This window comes from Alligator mississippiensis, chromosome 1 (assembly GCF_030867095.1).
Source record: "Alligator mississippiensis isolate rAllMis1 chromosome 1, rAllMis1, whole genome shotgun sequence".
NCBI classification, from domain to species: domain Eukaryota; kingdom Metazoa; phylum Chordata; order Crocodylia; family Alligatoridae; genus Alligator; species Alligator mississippiensis.
This window is the reverse complement of record NC_081824.1, coordinates 93108954-93125690: the sequence shown is the minus strand read 5'-3', so window position 1 is coordinate 93125690 and position 16737 is coordinate 93108954. Positions and strand designations below refer to the sequence as shown.

The 16737-nt window shown below is 42.3% G+C and overlaps 1 protein-coding gene across 3 annotated transcripts in view; it reads left to right on the top strand.

The window, feature by feature from the left end:
- Nucleotides 1-15430, top strand: part of PDSS2 (decaprenyl diphosphate synthase subunit 2) — a 212482-nt gene extending 197052 nt beyond the window's left edge. For 2 of the 3 annotated variants that reach the window (XM_019499909.2, XM_019499908.2), the window contains one exon: nt 1871-15430. In XM_019499909.2, the coding sequence (XP_019355454.1) occupies nt 1871-2029 (159 nt within the window). In that variant the 3' untranslated portion in view covers nt 2030-15430. The remainder of the gene's footprint in view (nt 1-1870) is intronic. The other variant, XM_019499910.2, reaches the window with a different exon arrangement.
- The last annotated feature ends 1307 nt before the right edge of the window (nt 15431-16737 follow it).

Genomic DNA, 16737 nt, shown 5'->3' with positions numbered 1-16737 from the left:
GGCTGGACAGGTTTCCAGGCACAGCTCCCGCTTGGATCCTCACTAGAGGAACACGACAAATCGATTGCTCCCACGGAGTTGTTCAGGCTCCGTGGGTCCGGTTTGGTTAGGTTCGAAAAGTTTCCCCGGAGTTACTTAAGCTCCGCGGGTCCGAAGTTACAGGAAAGGGATATGTCTAGGATTGCGCTCGGCAACGGGGAGAGGCTAGAAGCGAAAGCTCCGTAGGCTCGGTTCTATTGCCTCTATTGCCTGCTTAGGGGAGGCGCGTCGGGTCCGCGAGGGTCCGCAGCGCTTGGAGATCTTCACACAGAATCTCTCTCGTCCTCCCTCCTCCGACTTGGGCGGAAACTACCCAAGCCTTTTGTACGGCTAGCAAGCCAATCGCTAGCTGCCACGTGTGCCTATATTAGGAATTGGCCAATAATGTGGCGCGAATCCTAATACAAATGGCGGGAACTTCTTTGCAGCGTGTATCACTATGATGCAAAAGAAATGCACCCTGCAAAGAAGCTGTAATCTGGCGGGAAATCCCCTGTTGCACCAGAGTTCTATCTTGCAGCAGTGAACCCTACCATGCAAAGAAAGCGACAGATTGGTGGGAAATAATTTAGCGGTGCCGAAGTGCGCACACAAACAAAAATCACAACTTTGGGTTGTGACAATAGGCTGACTCAGTGACAGAGCCACACTACCATTAAATCACACAGTATATATTAAAAATGGAAAGACTTTCAGATACTATAGGGTTGAGAAACATACAAGTACTTAAGACACATAGACCTGACTTTGATGCTGGTATCTCACTCAGCTGGCTGTCAGTCTGAGATTGCTAGTAAGGCTGGCTAATTTTAGGACAGTCAAATGATAACAATGCATCTTTAACTGCTTTACTTCTTTCTAATGATGTCCTGAGGGTATTGTTACTTTAAAAAATGACTTTAAATATATATGTTTTAATACAACCGCCTTCTAGAGAGCTTCAACAAAATGTTAAGACATTGAAAGCATACGTGTGTTGCCTGACACTTTACGATTACATTTACTTATACTATGGAAAACTATTTTTGTAGGAAATTTAACCTATAACTTACCCAGGTCTTGTACCTGCCAGTTTTTGCCAGAAAACAGTATGCATCTGGAAAAGACTGCTTCTCTCCAGTCTCTTCTGTGAAACATTTCACTTCACATGAGTCAGTATTAAACAGTACTATATACTCAGATTCACCATCCTTACTGAGTACAGTGGGTTTGCATGGATGTTGCTGATGGTAAAATAAGGTTATTAAACCTTGAAGAGCTTGAAAAGCACATTTCCTCAGGAAAACAGAACTTTAATAAGTTCTGTTTTCCTGAGGAAATGTGTTTTTTCCACTGTAATAAATTTAAATATGCAGTGTGCATCTGTAGTCTGCTTTCAAGAAATGTAGAATTGAAATGTTTAATGTACGCTTATAAATCGATTTGGATGCTATGTATCCAGTACAAGAAAATAAGTGATTAGTTGGTAAGTCAGTTCAGCATTCTGTACAAAAGCTATTAGATGAGGTTTGGTATGAAATGTCCAGATATTTAAAAACCTTCCTCCTTTGTTATGTGCATCCTTGGGAAGCTTAGCCTTTTGAGCTATGTAAAAGTGATGTAGCGTCGTTTTAATTGATTAGGGTTCTATTGTAAGCAGGAGCTGAAGTGAAGCAGTTTTATATTGGAGAATATTATAAGATCTTTTTGAGTTCTTTGCAGTAGCTGCTGCCTTTTTTTTTTTGCTTTAAGAAAAGGTAATGGAAATACTGAATCCCTACTGTTATCTTAGAAATAATTGTATACTGAGTATTGTCAAAACTGATTTTATTATGCATGTGTTTTCTAACAGTTGCAAGAAGCAATCAAGGCTGGCAAAGGTGTGACTTCAGCTATTGACCTATGTCGTTACCATGGAAACAGAGCACTGGAGGCCCTGGAATGCTTCCCTCCCTCTGAGGCCAGATCGGCTTTAGAAAACATTGTTTATGCTGTGACCAGATTTTCATGACATACAATTCAAAAAAAAAACTAAAAAGAAAAAAAGTATTGTTTATTTTCAGGAAATAACTGGACATGCACTGGTTAGGGGTAAGGGAAATATATCCTGTGCTGCTAAAGATCTAAATGTGTTGGTTGCTTAATATATTTTTTTCATTTACCACATCGTTGAATGAACATGCATCTTTTGGAACTGCTACAAACAAAATTAGGGAAAAAAGGTCAAACAGTTTTCACTTGTCATGCCAGAAGCTCACTTGAGGCTGTACCGGTAGAAATAATTAATGAGACTTGCTTCTGTGACCTCAGCAAATGGACAGGAAATAAGTCCTTATTGATTGGACATAGCCAGGGATGGCGCCAGTGTGGTGGCCTGTGGTTTTCCTGCACTAGAGAGGACAGAGGGGGGCGTGAAGCTGCAGGTGTCAGGAGAAGCACTTTCTAAACCTGCCACTGAGAAAGAGCGAGCTGTTTAAGTCAAGAATTAATGTACCAATTTATCAACACAAAGGGCAGTTCAGTGAATTAATAGGGAAAAATCCTTTTATCTGTGTACATGCAGTTATGTCTCCTCACACTGTTTTTATGTATTTAAATGTAAAATTACTCTGTGCCTAATGCTTTCAATATTTGAGAAACTTGCTGAGAAAGTGTGTCAAGCATGGTAAGTAGGAGCTTTAAAATATTTAATCAAATATTAATTTGGCTCTGTTAAGAGAAGCGGTTGCCTGTGTTTTATACTGTGTGTATAAAATATTTTGCTCTTGCTCAGAGTGACATTTTTTCAACTCTTACAGGAAAATAATCTTTTCCTCAGATCAAGCAATTTGTTTCAAGACAATCCTACACTAAATAATTTCCTAGATTTATGTGACACTTTTTTATTTAAGTCAAATAAGTGTTCATTTGTACTGTTCAGCATCAATCTTTTGGCAGAAAGGAATGAGGAATATTTGCCTGAGTACAGTTTTTCACTTTTCTGAATAAATGCGTAATACATAAAGTTTTTTAACCTTAGCGTGTCAAATTTTAAAGTCCAATTACGGAAAGAGTATAAGGTATATCAGAAGCCTGCAATTTGACTCTGTCTCTATTTTGTTCATAGGAGATGATTTTTGTGGTTTGCATGCATGCAATTTGAGAACATCGTTGACAAGAAGGCTGAGTTTACATAAATGATCTAGATTGAGACTCAGCTACCTTTCTTCCTTCTGTGGTGTAATTACAGCCCAATCTGGAGACAGCTAGCACAGCAAACAGATTTCATTACATTGCTCACTCAAACACTAAGTGGAGTTATTTCTGTTAAATTCTTCCAAAAAAAAGAGTGTCACAGAGCCTCTTTATCATGGACCAGCATGTTGCATTTAACTAAATGGAAAACAAGGAGCTTATACATATATGAAAGCATTGTCTATATGTAATATATACATATACTTAAAATACCAGTGTGCTTGCTCAGGTTTCTACAAGTGCAAGTTCAATGCCTTTGAGAGCAAACTGATTTCTTAAATAATTTTATTTTGTTCTTAGACTCACTTGCTACTTCACCAAAGTTCAGTTAATTATTAGCTCTTCAGGTGTGTATTAGATAAGACTTTTGTTTTAAAAATCACATTTGCAAATGTCATTTTAGTTTTTTCCTTGCACTAGACCTATCCCCCGTCACGGCGGGGTCCTCGCGGAGGGTCGTGATCTCCTTAAGGTCCCTCGCTCTGTGTCAGGCCGGCCCAAGGCACCCTCTAATTCTCGCCCGCCATGTCTTGTTGGTAAATATAAGGTTGGGAGGCTGCCTATGACTCCCTGGGCATAGCTACTCGGGACTTCTATCCCCGCGGTTCTCCCGGAACCCCTGGGGGTCTCCCGATATGGTGGGTGTTCCCCGAACACCCTCACCTTGTGGGCTATGCGTGGCTCCTACCAGCCCCTAATACCACGCCCCAAGCCTCGCAGATGTAATAGACGTTGGTATGTCTGCACGCCCGCTTCCCGGGCCGCCTCTATAGTCTAACCCACTCTGGGCTCTCTCTAGTGCCCAGCCTCTCACTGGGACTCTCATCTAGCCCACTCTGGGCCTCCCCTGATGGTGTGGTCCCGCTCAGGGACTCTCTAGCGGGCCTCGGTCCTTCCCTGGCCAACTGCACGGATACCCTCTGATACAGGCTCACCACGCTGCTACTCCTTGTCTTCTTGGGGGCAACCGCAGCGCCCTGCCTCGGTCTGAGGGGTGTTGCCGCACTGGCCTGCGGCCGGGCTCGCTATGCCCATCTCGGGCTCTTCAATATCGCCCCGCTCTAGGGCATGCCCGCCTCGGGCTCCTCACTATCGCCCCTCTCCAGGGCTGCTCAGTATGGCACTCCCCCTCTTTGGGGCTCGCCGTGCCCCCATGGGGCTTCTCAGTAATACAGTGTGGCACTCCCCCTCTTTGGGGCTCGCCGTGCCCACCCTGGGCTTCTCAATGAAATCGCCCCTCGCTCTGGGGCTGGGGTCTATGTACCCCACACGCGATCCAGGGTCTATGTCCCCCTGTCTGCAACCTACTGGTTGTGCTCGCGACCCACTGGCCGCGCTTCTCGCCGCCAGTTGCTCCCGCACTGGCGTGCAAGCTGCGCCTTCACTGGCGCTGTGAAAATAATGCGCCCTCTTGGCGCTAGACCGCGCCCTCACTGGCGCTGGGGCACCCCACACTCTCTGGGGTCCCTATGAGGACACTGCACCCTCCTGCGCTAGGGCTCCCCACACTCTGTGGGGTCCCTATACGAGGCCTCCTCCAACCCCTACAGCCTCACCCAAGCCTCCAGGTGTAATACAAACATTAACCGAACACAACACAAGCCTCCTGGCTGTAACTCAAACATAAAGCCCCCTGGCTAAACCTTTAGTGCCCAATCCTCTCAGGGCTATCATGAGCTGTACTTGCAAGTCGGGCTTTTCCCCATATCTCAGCTGAGGAAGCTCCTGCCTCTCCGGCTGCTGGCAGAGAACTGCCAGCCTGGCTTCAGCCCTGGGCTTTATAAGGGCCAGGCCCTGCCCCCTTCTGGCCAGCTGATCCTTATCGGTTGCCCTGGCAACCTGCAGCTGTGCTCGTTACCCTGGCAACCCTCAGCTGCGGCTATGTTCCGCCAGGGCTCTCTCTCTCCCCCTGGCAGTTTCTCCTCTCTAGGAGCAGGCACTAAGGTGCCCTGTGACACCCCCTAATACTTCATGGCAATGTAGGGCCTGTGCAGAGGTGCTAAGCCATTTCAACTAATGACACTAAAGCATGAACTACAGTCACCATGTTGCAGGTTTGCACCAGTACTATAGATTTAATAAAAGTACCACTTTTTTCAGTACTCCTTACAAAGACAGATCAGCAAAACTAAATGGTAGTAATATTGTACTTTTAGTATTTGAATGCTGTGACTTCCTTAAAATATTCTGTGCCTTTGACAAATTGCTGAAAAGGAACTGCTTTTCTAACAATGTTTTTATAAAATTTAGTTTTGTTTGGGGTTGGATCTTTGAAAGCAACACTGGAATTACAGGGAAAATGTTTTGCTGATGATCCCCATGGCCAAAATAATCACTGCTGAGAATTAACAAGCTTTTTAATCTTTGCTATCTTTCTCTTTGATATTTTCTTCCCACCCACATCTCACATAAGCCCCTTCTTAAACTGTCATTCTTTTCCTGTAGAGAGCCAAGGAAGTATAGCTTCCTCCACTGCTCTAGTCAGCATCATCCCTTGTGTGGTTAGTGTGATCAGTACAGAGCAGCATAACACTCTAGCACATTTTGGGTGCTGTATAATAAATGAATAGGAACAAAGTACTCCATATGCTATACTTCCAGACCAGGAAGAGAAAATAAATTTCAGTCGCTTGCTGTCCTTGTCAGTTTCCACACTTCATAATACCAGAATGTAGAATGAGCAGCTGTTGTTGAAACGGAAGATGAAGAAAGGGCAAAGCTGTGGATATAAGCCCTCTACTCTGCTCACCTTCCTCACCTTCAATTTCTGGAGGCACTCTGGTATCAGAATTGGGGCCCTTGTTTGTTTATTTCTGCATCTGCATTTTCTGCTCTCTGCTATCTCTGAGTCTGTCTCAGAAATCTGTACTTGTTACACTAAATCAGGAGATACGAACACAGTAGTTAAATTGACTGGGCTACAGTTTCGCTGTGTGATCCAGGTAACTTCTAGGCTTATGTTTCTCCATCTGTAAAATGGAAATAATACTTACTTCCTGGAAGGGAAAGTTGTGAAACTTAATTTATTAAAGTTTTGTTAAATACTGTAATATCTTCAGATGGAAGTTAACAGAATTAGAAAGTTATCATTCCATCGGAATAATAAAATAACTCTCCTTTGGGGGGGCTGGGAGCCCCCCTTTTCTACCTCTGGGGGAGGAGGAGGATGGGGACTGCAGATTCTCTGCCCCCTAACCCTTTGAGATGGATGTTAAAATAGGATCTTTTTCTCCTGATATGTTTCCTTCTTTTCTTGATTTTGATTTCTGAAACACACTACCCATGGCTCTCAGCTGCATATGTACCCTTAGTCTACTTCTGTGCCTAAAATCAGTAAAAGGGAGTGAATCTATTTCAAAAGTCTTCCCCTGAATTAAGTTTAAACCAAGAAATCAGACTACAAATGCAATACTAATGGTATTGTTTTTGTGGGGAGGGGCAAGATTGCATGCATGCTCATAAATGCAAAATTCAGCAGATAATTGTGCTACCCTGGATTTGTCAAGAGACAAACTACTGGGTCAGATCACCAGTTACTACCTTTGCTCCTCAGTTAATGCAAGCTCAGAAAGAAGTAAGGTATCAAACTCATTTTATTTTTCATTAGTGTCTAATAAAAACACAGAGTGAAGACCTTGCAGTGACTCAGTCAGCAGACAGCTCAAAGACAGAAACATTCAAATTGTCTTGGGAGTAGTTCTGCAGTAGGATCTGATGCATTCGTTAAAATAAACCATTGCTTTATCTTTTCCTCAGTTGTAAGCCACCCAACAGTTACAGGCTATTCCATGTGAATAAATCTGGTACTGTAACTGTCCTTATTATCCTTCCAAAATCATCTAGAACAGGGCTGTCCAACTGGCAGTCCATGGACTGCATCCAGCTTGCAAGAGGTTAATATGTGACTTGTCACCCAGCTGCCCATCCCCCCTTCCCCCATTGCTTCTGCTGTGGTGGCCAGGGTCTCTAGGACAGGGAAGTATGGCAGGAGATGACATGGGGAGCACACTGTCCACGCAGCGGGAGGCTTCATTGTCCATAAAGTGGGAAGAAAGAAGGCCTGTGCGAAGCAGCAGGTATTCGATTCAGCTTTGGATTTGGCTGATTTGGAGGGACAGTGATTCAATTCAGTGATTTGAATCACTGGGCAATTCGATTCGGCCAATTTGGATTCAGAGATTCAGCTGCCAAATTGGGCTGAATCTCCTCTGAATCAAACAGGCGGCAGTGGTGGTGGCAGGGGCATGGCAACGGCGAGCAGGGCCCCATCCCCCACCTGGCCCCAGCGTCCTGGCACTTGTTTTTTGGTTTTAGTTTGTTTTGTTTTTTTTTTTTAAAGCCCCGCACTCACCGGCTACAGCAGCGGCAGTCGGGGCCTCTGGGGACTTGTGGTAGAGCCCCCCTTCCCCCACGGACCAGCAGGGATCAGGCCCTTCCTGCCTGGCACCCACATGGCAGCTGTCACGTAAGGGTGCAGCGCGGCTCGATGGGTGCCGTGGGGCTGCACAGACTGTGTGGGAGCCGGGGCTGCTCGGGCTGAATGCTGCCGGGTTCTGAGTGACTGCTGGAGCTGCCATGGCTCCAGGACAGTGCGCGCCGCCCTGCCAAGCCACGCTGCACCTGTGCAATGCAACAACTGCTGTGTGGGTGTCAGGCAGGGGGGGTGGTGAGCTCTGTTGCCCTGTGCTACGTTGGGGGGGGGGGCTCTGCCATGAGCCCCCACAGGCCCCGATCACCAGTGCTGTAGCTGGGGAGTGTGGGGCTTTTCTTTCTTTTTTTTCTTTTATTTTTTTTAAGTGCTGGGATGCTGGGGCTGGGCGGGGCAGCCATGGGGGAGGGGCTGGGAGAGTGGAGGTGGGGGATGGGGCCAGGTGCGGGTTCCCCCATGGTCCCCTCCAACCCCCTGCCCCCTACTTAACAGCACAGAACTCAGGCCCGGCTTCCTGCAGTGGTGAGTGGGGACCGCCCAAATCTCCAGATCAATTCGGAGGCTTCCAATTCGATTCAGACCTTTTAATGGGTCTCCCAGTTCTATTTGGATTCAGAGATTCGTCCCCCGAATCAGGCCAAATCTCCTCCAAATCAAATCGGCTACCAAAGCTTTGCACAGCCCTAAAGTTCAGCCCCCCCAACCACTCCTGCAGTATGTAGCTCCCATGTATGTAGTCAGTGCAACATGCAAATGGAGAAGACTACAACAAAACAATTCAATTTGGCAACTGATTGAAAAGTTTTCATACCATCACCTTTGCCTGCATGTCTAGGCATTCATGGCTTTGCCTGACCCTGCCCATTGCTCCCTTAGAAAATGTGAGAGATTTTGGCTGTAATTTATCTTAGTCAAAGGAGTGCTCTGGCTCCCCCATGTGTAAGAGAGTCCTGTTCTCTCATAAGCAGTTGAAACTGAGATTTGTATTTCTTCATTTCTTATCTAATGATCTTCTGATTTCCCCTCTACAAATGTTTAGGGTGATAAGGAGAAAAGTGGCTTCAACTTTTCTTTTTTCCAAAACCACCAGAAGCAGCGCACCTCCTTTGTCTTGCTTTCCCAGAACTAGGTGAATGACATCCACAGAAACTGAAATGTGTGCAGGGAACATAATTTAAAAGTATAAATCTGTATGATCGACTCTCATGGAGTCTATATGCAGTAACCATACAGTGAATAAACTTGTATTACTATTCAAGATTTGTTGTCCTTAAATAAGAGTGTCAGGAGTGTTCCAAAAGTAATTTTAATCAACTACATTTCTCGGTTTATATTTAGTCTTTTCATAGAATTATAGAAGGGACCTCAGGAGGTCATCTAGTCCAACCCCCTGCTCAAAACAGGACCATCTTCAACTAGATCATTGCAGCCAAAGCTTTGTCTAGCTGGGTTTTGAACACCTCCAAGGATGGAGCTTCTACCACCTCTCTGGGTAACCCATTCCAGTTCTTTACTACCCCCCTAGTGAGAAAATTCTTCCTAATATCTAACTTAAACTTCCCTTGCTGCAACTTGAGACCATTTCTCCTTGTTCTGTCATCTGCCACCACTGAGAATAGTCTAGCTCCATCCTTTTTCAACCTCCCCTTCAGGTAGCTGAAGGCTGCTATTAAATCCCCTCTGTCTCCTCTTCTCTAGACTAATAAGCCCATTTACCTCAGCCTGTCCTCATAAGTCATGTCCCCCAGCCCCCTCACCATTTTTGTTGCCCTCCTCTGGACTCTCTCCAGTTTGTCCACATCCTTTCTGTAGTAGGGGGCCCACAACTGGACACAGTACTCCAGATGTGGCCTCACCAGTGCTGAACAGAGGGGAAGAATCACTTCCCTTTACCTACTGGTAACATACCTGCCAATGTAGCCCAGTGTGCTGTTAGCCACCTTGGCAACAAGGGCACACTGCTGACTTTATTGAAGCAGAAACATTTTGGTTTCTAGTATGAGGTTTTTAAAAATGGTTAAGAAAATGGTTTTAGTGTGAAACAGATATAGAATAACTTGTATTCCTCAACAATATAATTATTGAAATCTTTGACAATCAGTAATATGCTACTGAAGTATCTTCCTTCCTTCCCCCCCCCCCCCCCCCCCCGGAAGAGCTTGGCCAAACCTTCAACATGAAAATGATCCAAATCAAAAAGTGTATTCCTTTTTATGGCCAGAATGACAATATCTTGCAACTATGTGGCCCCTTTCTAAATGTTGCATCAAAATACTGTCTACCAAACAAAATACTCATGTTTCTTTAACTATTTGTATTGAATGCTGTCCAAATATAAAGAGGAATGCTAGGTAGAATTGATTAGCAGGAATCTTGAAAAAATTAGGGATTGGGTAGATCACTTCTTTCTTCCCTCCCCCCGCCCCCCCCCCAAAAAAAAACCACCCCAATTTATGGTATAAATACCTCTGTTCTAGATGGCTTCCCCTGTAAAACTTTCTATATGTGATTGGCTTCTGCAAAGCAGAGCATGATCAGGAAATGAAGCATTTTCCCCCTTGGCTAGTTTTGATGAAATCTCTCCAACTTGCACATTGTGTCTGAGCATTTCTTCATTCATAGCATGTGCCCATCATAAGCTGTTTTCTGTTTGAAGCATTTCAGCTGTACTATTTATAACCTAGTTGAACAATGCCAACTAGAGGCAGTAAAAGGTGTGTATTTCATATGCAAATTGCTAGCAATAATTTGGTACAATTACACTTAGTTGCTTGCATCATTATGTTCAGCACCAGCATAAAAACACTGGGTGTAGTGGGAGAACATTATCAAAATTATTTTCTGTCTGCATCAGTGAGTTTTATCCAACTAATGAAACAACTTTTCTGTTGTATGAGGTGGAGTTTTTTGAGGGGGGGAGGTTTATAGACGAGTAGAAACTAAATGAGTTACATTTTCTAAAATGAATAAATACAAATACAAATGCATAGTCCAGCACTCTGGCACACACTATCCTTTGTAGAATATGTGTGCATGCACATGCACTATGAAGCTTCAGTGAACTATACTTTTCAGGAAGTTCTGAACCATTAAGAAGTGGGATCTAAAGTAGAATATCTTAACAAATGTGTTGCTATTCATGTTTAAAATGTAGAGAGGATTGGAAATATTTTTGACAAACTGTTGTTAAAAATGTTTTTTTCTAATCGGGCATACAGTAGTTATCGTAGAGAGCACTATATTACAGATTGGTCAAGTTGTCAGTTTTAAGTCCTTCTCACTGTTTATAGCTGTTAGAAGAATATGTGCTTGAAATTCAAATTTTTCCTTTACCTTTTTTAAATATGAGGTTATGAACATTATATTACTATTTTGCTTATTCTAGTACCTAGAAGTCTTACAGCATGCATAGACATTTGCTGTCCCAGGAGAGACTTTCCTGGGAGTGATTTAACCCCAGGTTGTTCCCAGGTCATTTTTCTCCTGGAGCAGCCATTTTTACTTTGGGAGAAAAAACTTGAACATCTGCACACTTGGGGCACATCCATGCGAGTGTGCACGTGCATCCTACTGTCGCAAAGCCCTTTGAGATGCTACAAGAGGCACATGCAGGAACAAAAAATGGGGTTAAAAAAAAAAAAACACTCCACAGAACAGTGGGGCAAAGCATGGTCCTGGATTGTGCCTGGAGGCAACCTGGGAGTCAGTCCTCCAGGAGAGATGCTCTGGTTTCTGTCCAGAGCATCTCTGTGGTGCTCCTGCTGCCCCTGGTGCTGTCAAGGGTAAGTCAGGGATGTGGGGTGGGGAGGCTTATGGGTGTGGTTGGGTGTGAGGAGTGGCAGGGGACTGTTGGGGGGGCGGGTGTCGGGAGTGGAGGGAGTTGTTGGGGGCTATGGGAAGTGGCGGGGCCAGGTCCATTCAGCATCTGAAAGATTATATGAGGCAGTTGTCTTCAACAGTAGAAGGCTGCCCATCATTCAGTGACCCAGAACATCCCCTCTAGCCCTGTGTTCTAGGTAAGAAAAGATGGTTCCTAACAAAAGGAACTTGTATTCCAAGTTTTTTTTTTCTTCTGGAAGACTTGTGTGCTTTTTGCTTCACTATATATAAAGTCAACTCTTCAACTCAGTTTACCAGAATAAATTTCTTGAAAAAGGAAGCTGTAGTGTTAAATGTTTAAACTTGTAAACATAAATGTTTGCTGAATTAGTATGAAACTGTATTACAAGACTGAGAAGATCTTGCTTCAAAATTATACAAATTGCATGTCCTAAAAGAGAAGTGTGGGTTCTGTTTCTTCCCTATCGTTGACTTCATCCCTCTTATGTCAAGCTTCATCATGTTATGGACCTTTCTGCAGCCTGGTAATCAAACCCCAAAAACAGACTCTGTTTTACATTACAACTAGTTCTTTCATGCTATAAATATTTGCAGTTGTATATTTTGCACTGGTCTGCCCTTAAACTTCAGCAGAACATTGTTTCTGCCATAACTGTGGGAAAAGTAAAATGCTATCATTGTATATGTGTTCTCCCACAGTCTGTGTACTATTGCCCTCACCTGGATGAAATTTCAGACCTGTTCAAGGGTTTACAACTGCTAAAGGAAGACAATCAGTCTTACCACTACTGTAATAATTTTACAGGCTATTAATTAAAGTACTTCTAAATTATTTTAAAAAGTGACCTGGCTCTTTTCAGGAGCATAATTCACTAGTGTGGAAAACATAGTTTGAGAATGACATTTGCTTAGACTAGAATATTAGTTATAGGCATGTCTTTGTGCTGTGTGGGTAGAATGTGGAATGAAATGCTCAAGTCTAAAGAAGAAAAAAATACGATTTGCAATTGCTGGAAGATCTGAACATTTTTTGTGGCAAAGGGCTATAGAGGATATAGTTACCAGTGTTTTATTTCTTGCATGATTTTAAACCACAGAACTTTTTATGGAGCAAATGTTCTTTTGGTCATTCATGAAGTTGATTTTTCTAGATACTATGCTGACTATGATTTCAAATGAGCATTATTGCATTTTATAACAAAGTTACAGAGTAGCATAAGTTACAGGGCCTGTAACAGGAATTTTTTTGGCTGAACCAACATATAATAAAGAGGACTTCAATTTTCATTGCCAAAAATGAAAGGAGGCCTTTATTTCCAAACTTTAAATTGCTTGGATTTGCCAGTGTTATTGGAAATCATGGAAGCAACTGTTGTATGAGTTGATGCTGAGATTTAGAGTAACCATGGCTCCTGAAACCTCTCGCTGAGTTTGTTGCTCTATAACTCCATTTCTTTCAGCCCTGACCTTCCATTGAAAGTTTGGCAGTGAGTCAGATTTTCTCTGCTTTTCCATCAGATTCTCCTTCTAGTGTTTAACTTTTATAAATCAAAGGTCCTGACATTAAGTTCTAGTGCTTTTGTACCTAAAAACATATTTTAATATATATGTCTCTGAATGTCCTTTCATGTGCACTAAAGCCTAAATGCAAGGGGCTATGCACTTACAGGTGAAATGCCTCTTTTTCAGATCTTGAAGGTGTCATTTGATCTGTTAATTGTGATGCCCTTGATACATTAATTCTTTTAAAAAAGACAGCTCTGGTATCTCTCTAAGCACAAATAAATCTCTTGTCAACTTCAAAGAACTTGCAAGAGCAGATATCATTATACACAGAGAATGTGACATGCAGTGTCATTTAAAATATATATTTATTTCAGGTTTTCTTAGGAGTGAAATTTTTACATAGAGAGAAACATGTGGTGTCTCTCTCTCTCTCTCTCTATATAGACAGCATGTCTCTATATGTAAAAATTTCACTCCTAAGAAAACATGAAATTACATTAGCCGACATGCTAAGCCTTACTATGAAAACATTTATTTTTCTGTGGTTTTTTTATACTATAGTTCCATCTCATTCACTGTTCACATTTTTGGTGGATTACAGACTTTAAAAACAGATTGCAGTTTTCACCACAGATTGGGTGAGTGAATTATACACTTCCATTACACCTGTCAGCTTCCTCACAATTTAAGTCATAAAAATCACTCAGGTTTAACATTTTACTCGAGGTTGAGAACTGCAAAACATACTTTTTTTTTTGACAAACTAGAGTGGCTATTTTTGAGCTGATTGTACATTATCACACAAACCCTTTCCCAATTCTCAGTTCTTTTGTAGGAAAAAGTGGTTAGCGTACTGTACGAAAGACACTGAGACAGGAACACCCTAATTTCAGCTATAACACTCTTACAGCATAGTCTGACTGAATTCTCTTAACTCACTCTGTTTCCAGTCATAAAATGAGGGATCCCTGTCAAGCTGCTGTGTGGAATAGGTAGCTTTATCAAATGTTTTGCATGTGTTAGCTACAGTGTTAATGCCAATTTTTACTTGGGCACGAGTTCTGAAACTTTTTCATAGTGAAGAATACATCCTACATAGGATCTCATGGACTATTCCTCTTCCTGTTTATGATCCTGCCAACCAATTTTCCCACTAGAGCCTACACAGTATTCCTGTAGTGACTATTTACTTGAGTTTCTCTTGAAGGTCCCCATCCAATTCAGAGATTGTAAATCTGTTACAGCTTTTAGCTAGTGTGACTTTTAGGTCTGGAGAGCCCAATTTTGACCGAGGGCCACCATTCTTTATCCTAATAACGTGTTGGCATATGGATCCCATGGCAAAGAACCAACATTAATGGACCAAAACTTAGGGGAGAATCTGGTGTTTACAGTGTTTTAGAGTATAGGTCCCAAATGACCTTCCTGGTGTTGTCCTAATTCCTAACAAATAAATGTTTTCAGCCCTTAAGGTATTCTGAATGAGTGTGCAACTGCTTGCTAGATTTCAGCTGGGTCTTTCTTTTTTCTGTCTTTACAGCTATAACCTAGTTTCAGTTGGGTCAAGTGACAAGCACTGTATGGTTTATACTCATCCTGGATCAAGTGTTTTTCCTTAAAGTTGACTTGTGTGAAATATCATAATGAATTCTCCCTTCCCCCTCAACCAACTAGAATTTTCTGGAGCACCATAGTGTCACAAAATGGCTTTGCATGAAACAAAAAAAAGCACATCTGAATAAATGATTTGTGTAGCACATGCTCAAATGGTGAAAAAAAATGGGACTCGACTGGCTGGGAAGCTAATCTAAACTTTGCTACCTGCACTGTCTGGAGACCATGTGCTTTGCTCCCTTTCCAGTTAATGTTGTTATTGCAACAATATGATCATGCTCCTTTATGCCTAGTTGAGGCCCTTCAGGTCTCCTTCTGGGCTTGGGTCCCCTAGTAGCAGCACTGCCTCAGGCCAGCACTGTAAAGTAGGAACGAGGTGGAGTTCAGATTGGCAAGCATTTTCTCAAGGGCTCTGAAATTGAGTTTGGGATTCCACTGGCTTACTTTTCCCTGCTGCTTTTCTTTACTAAATTCCATCTTGTAAAGCATTCAAATAAAATGCAAATATGATCCAAGACTGCTTAACAGCTGAAGCAGGTGTTAGCAACTTAGCTCTTGAAGTGCAGTTAAATTAGCTTTCCAGTACAGAGAGAGTAAATTACACAGATTTCAGTCTAAGTTACAGCGATAACAGATCCTGAATAAAGTTCTCTGGAACTACTCTTTAGACTTTTGCATTTGTCTTGTTCACAATGTCCTACATTCTAGCAATTTATCAAGGGCTATAGGTAATCCCTGCTTTAAATCCCTGTTAATAAACAGTTTCGTTTCTTTGCCTTTTCCTCTTTATTATCTGTTGTGATTATTCATGGAACCACTGTAAATCTGCCAATTGCCTAAAGTCCAAGAAATTGAAGGGAATTGTAAAATTTCGGGAAGGAAATCTCTACCAAATACTTCACTGGCAACCACCAGACTCTACTATACAGTTCTAACACTGAAGAGTCTCTAGTTAGATGGGGGCACATTTAGTATTTCAGTCTATAGAGTTACTGTTCAGTACCTTTTATAAGCGAATATGAGAGCCTTAATTCTGTAGGAAAGCATTTAAGTGATTTCTCCCCCCACCCCTTTCTTTCAGGAAGTGAAATGTCAATAGCTTGACATCAAGTGATTCTTGGGTTTCTCTCCCCCTTTCCCTTCCATACAAGAAAAAAACCCAAAAAACCCTAGGCTTATTATACCAAAATGCATTTTTACTAGATTACAAACAACATGCAACAGGTTTACCACTTGACCCTGGATATTGCTATGTCCAATTCCAAGGTATTTTATGTATGAGCTTATTAACTGCTAGTAAAGTGCTCCTGGTACTTTTATTGCTTTCTATTTTGCAGCTTCTAATTTTGTTTGCATTGTGGATCATACCGCAGAGAGACAGCTCAGCTGTTGCCATGGTTGTGTGCCTTTTTATTCGAAAGTAACATCTTTGGCATCACTGGTCCTACCTGCTGGAAAAGGTGGAAAGTACATACATTTCTGCTTTAAAAAAAAAACAACAAACCTGAAGTCCTAGGTGAATGGCTGTTCCTGGTAAAGTAGTGAATAGTAGACCACCCTAACCTTGTAGCAGCATAAGCTGCTTGTTGTATAAAAACCTGTGTATCAAAGTGTTGGGCTTTATATCTTTGCAGGACTAATTTCAATGGGTCACTAGACATATTTGCATAAATATTAGCTTGGACCCGACTAGAACAGACAATTATACAAGGCCGTTTGCTTCACATATAAATGAAGAATATATATATATTTTTTGTTTGTTTGTTTGTTTGTTTTAACTGGAGGAAGCAACTTGTTTCCCCCCTTCTCCCCCCTGCCACTATTAAACAGTAGGGAAAAGAAAATGGCTGGGCTAATTTAATACGAGATAATTCTAAGATGCTGCAGGTGTCTCTTGTCAACACTTTTAAAAGGCTTTCCGCCAATGTGTGGTTTAGTTAAAAGTCAGAAGAAGTTAAAATCTACAACAGCACTTACATAGAGATGACATGTGTTTTGTGTTTTTTAGGGGTTTTTTTATAACTGCAAATCCTTGCAGCCCTTCTGACCAAACCTGAAGCAACTGGGGAGATTCCTTCGGTTGAAATAAGCCATGA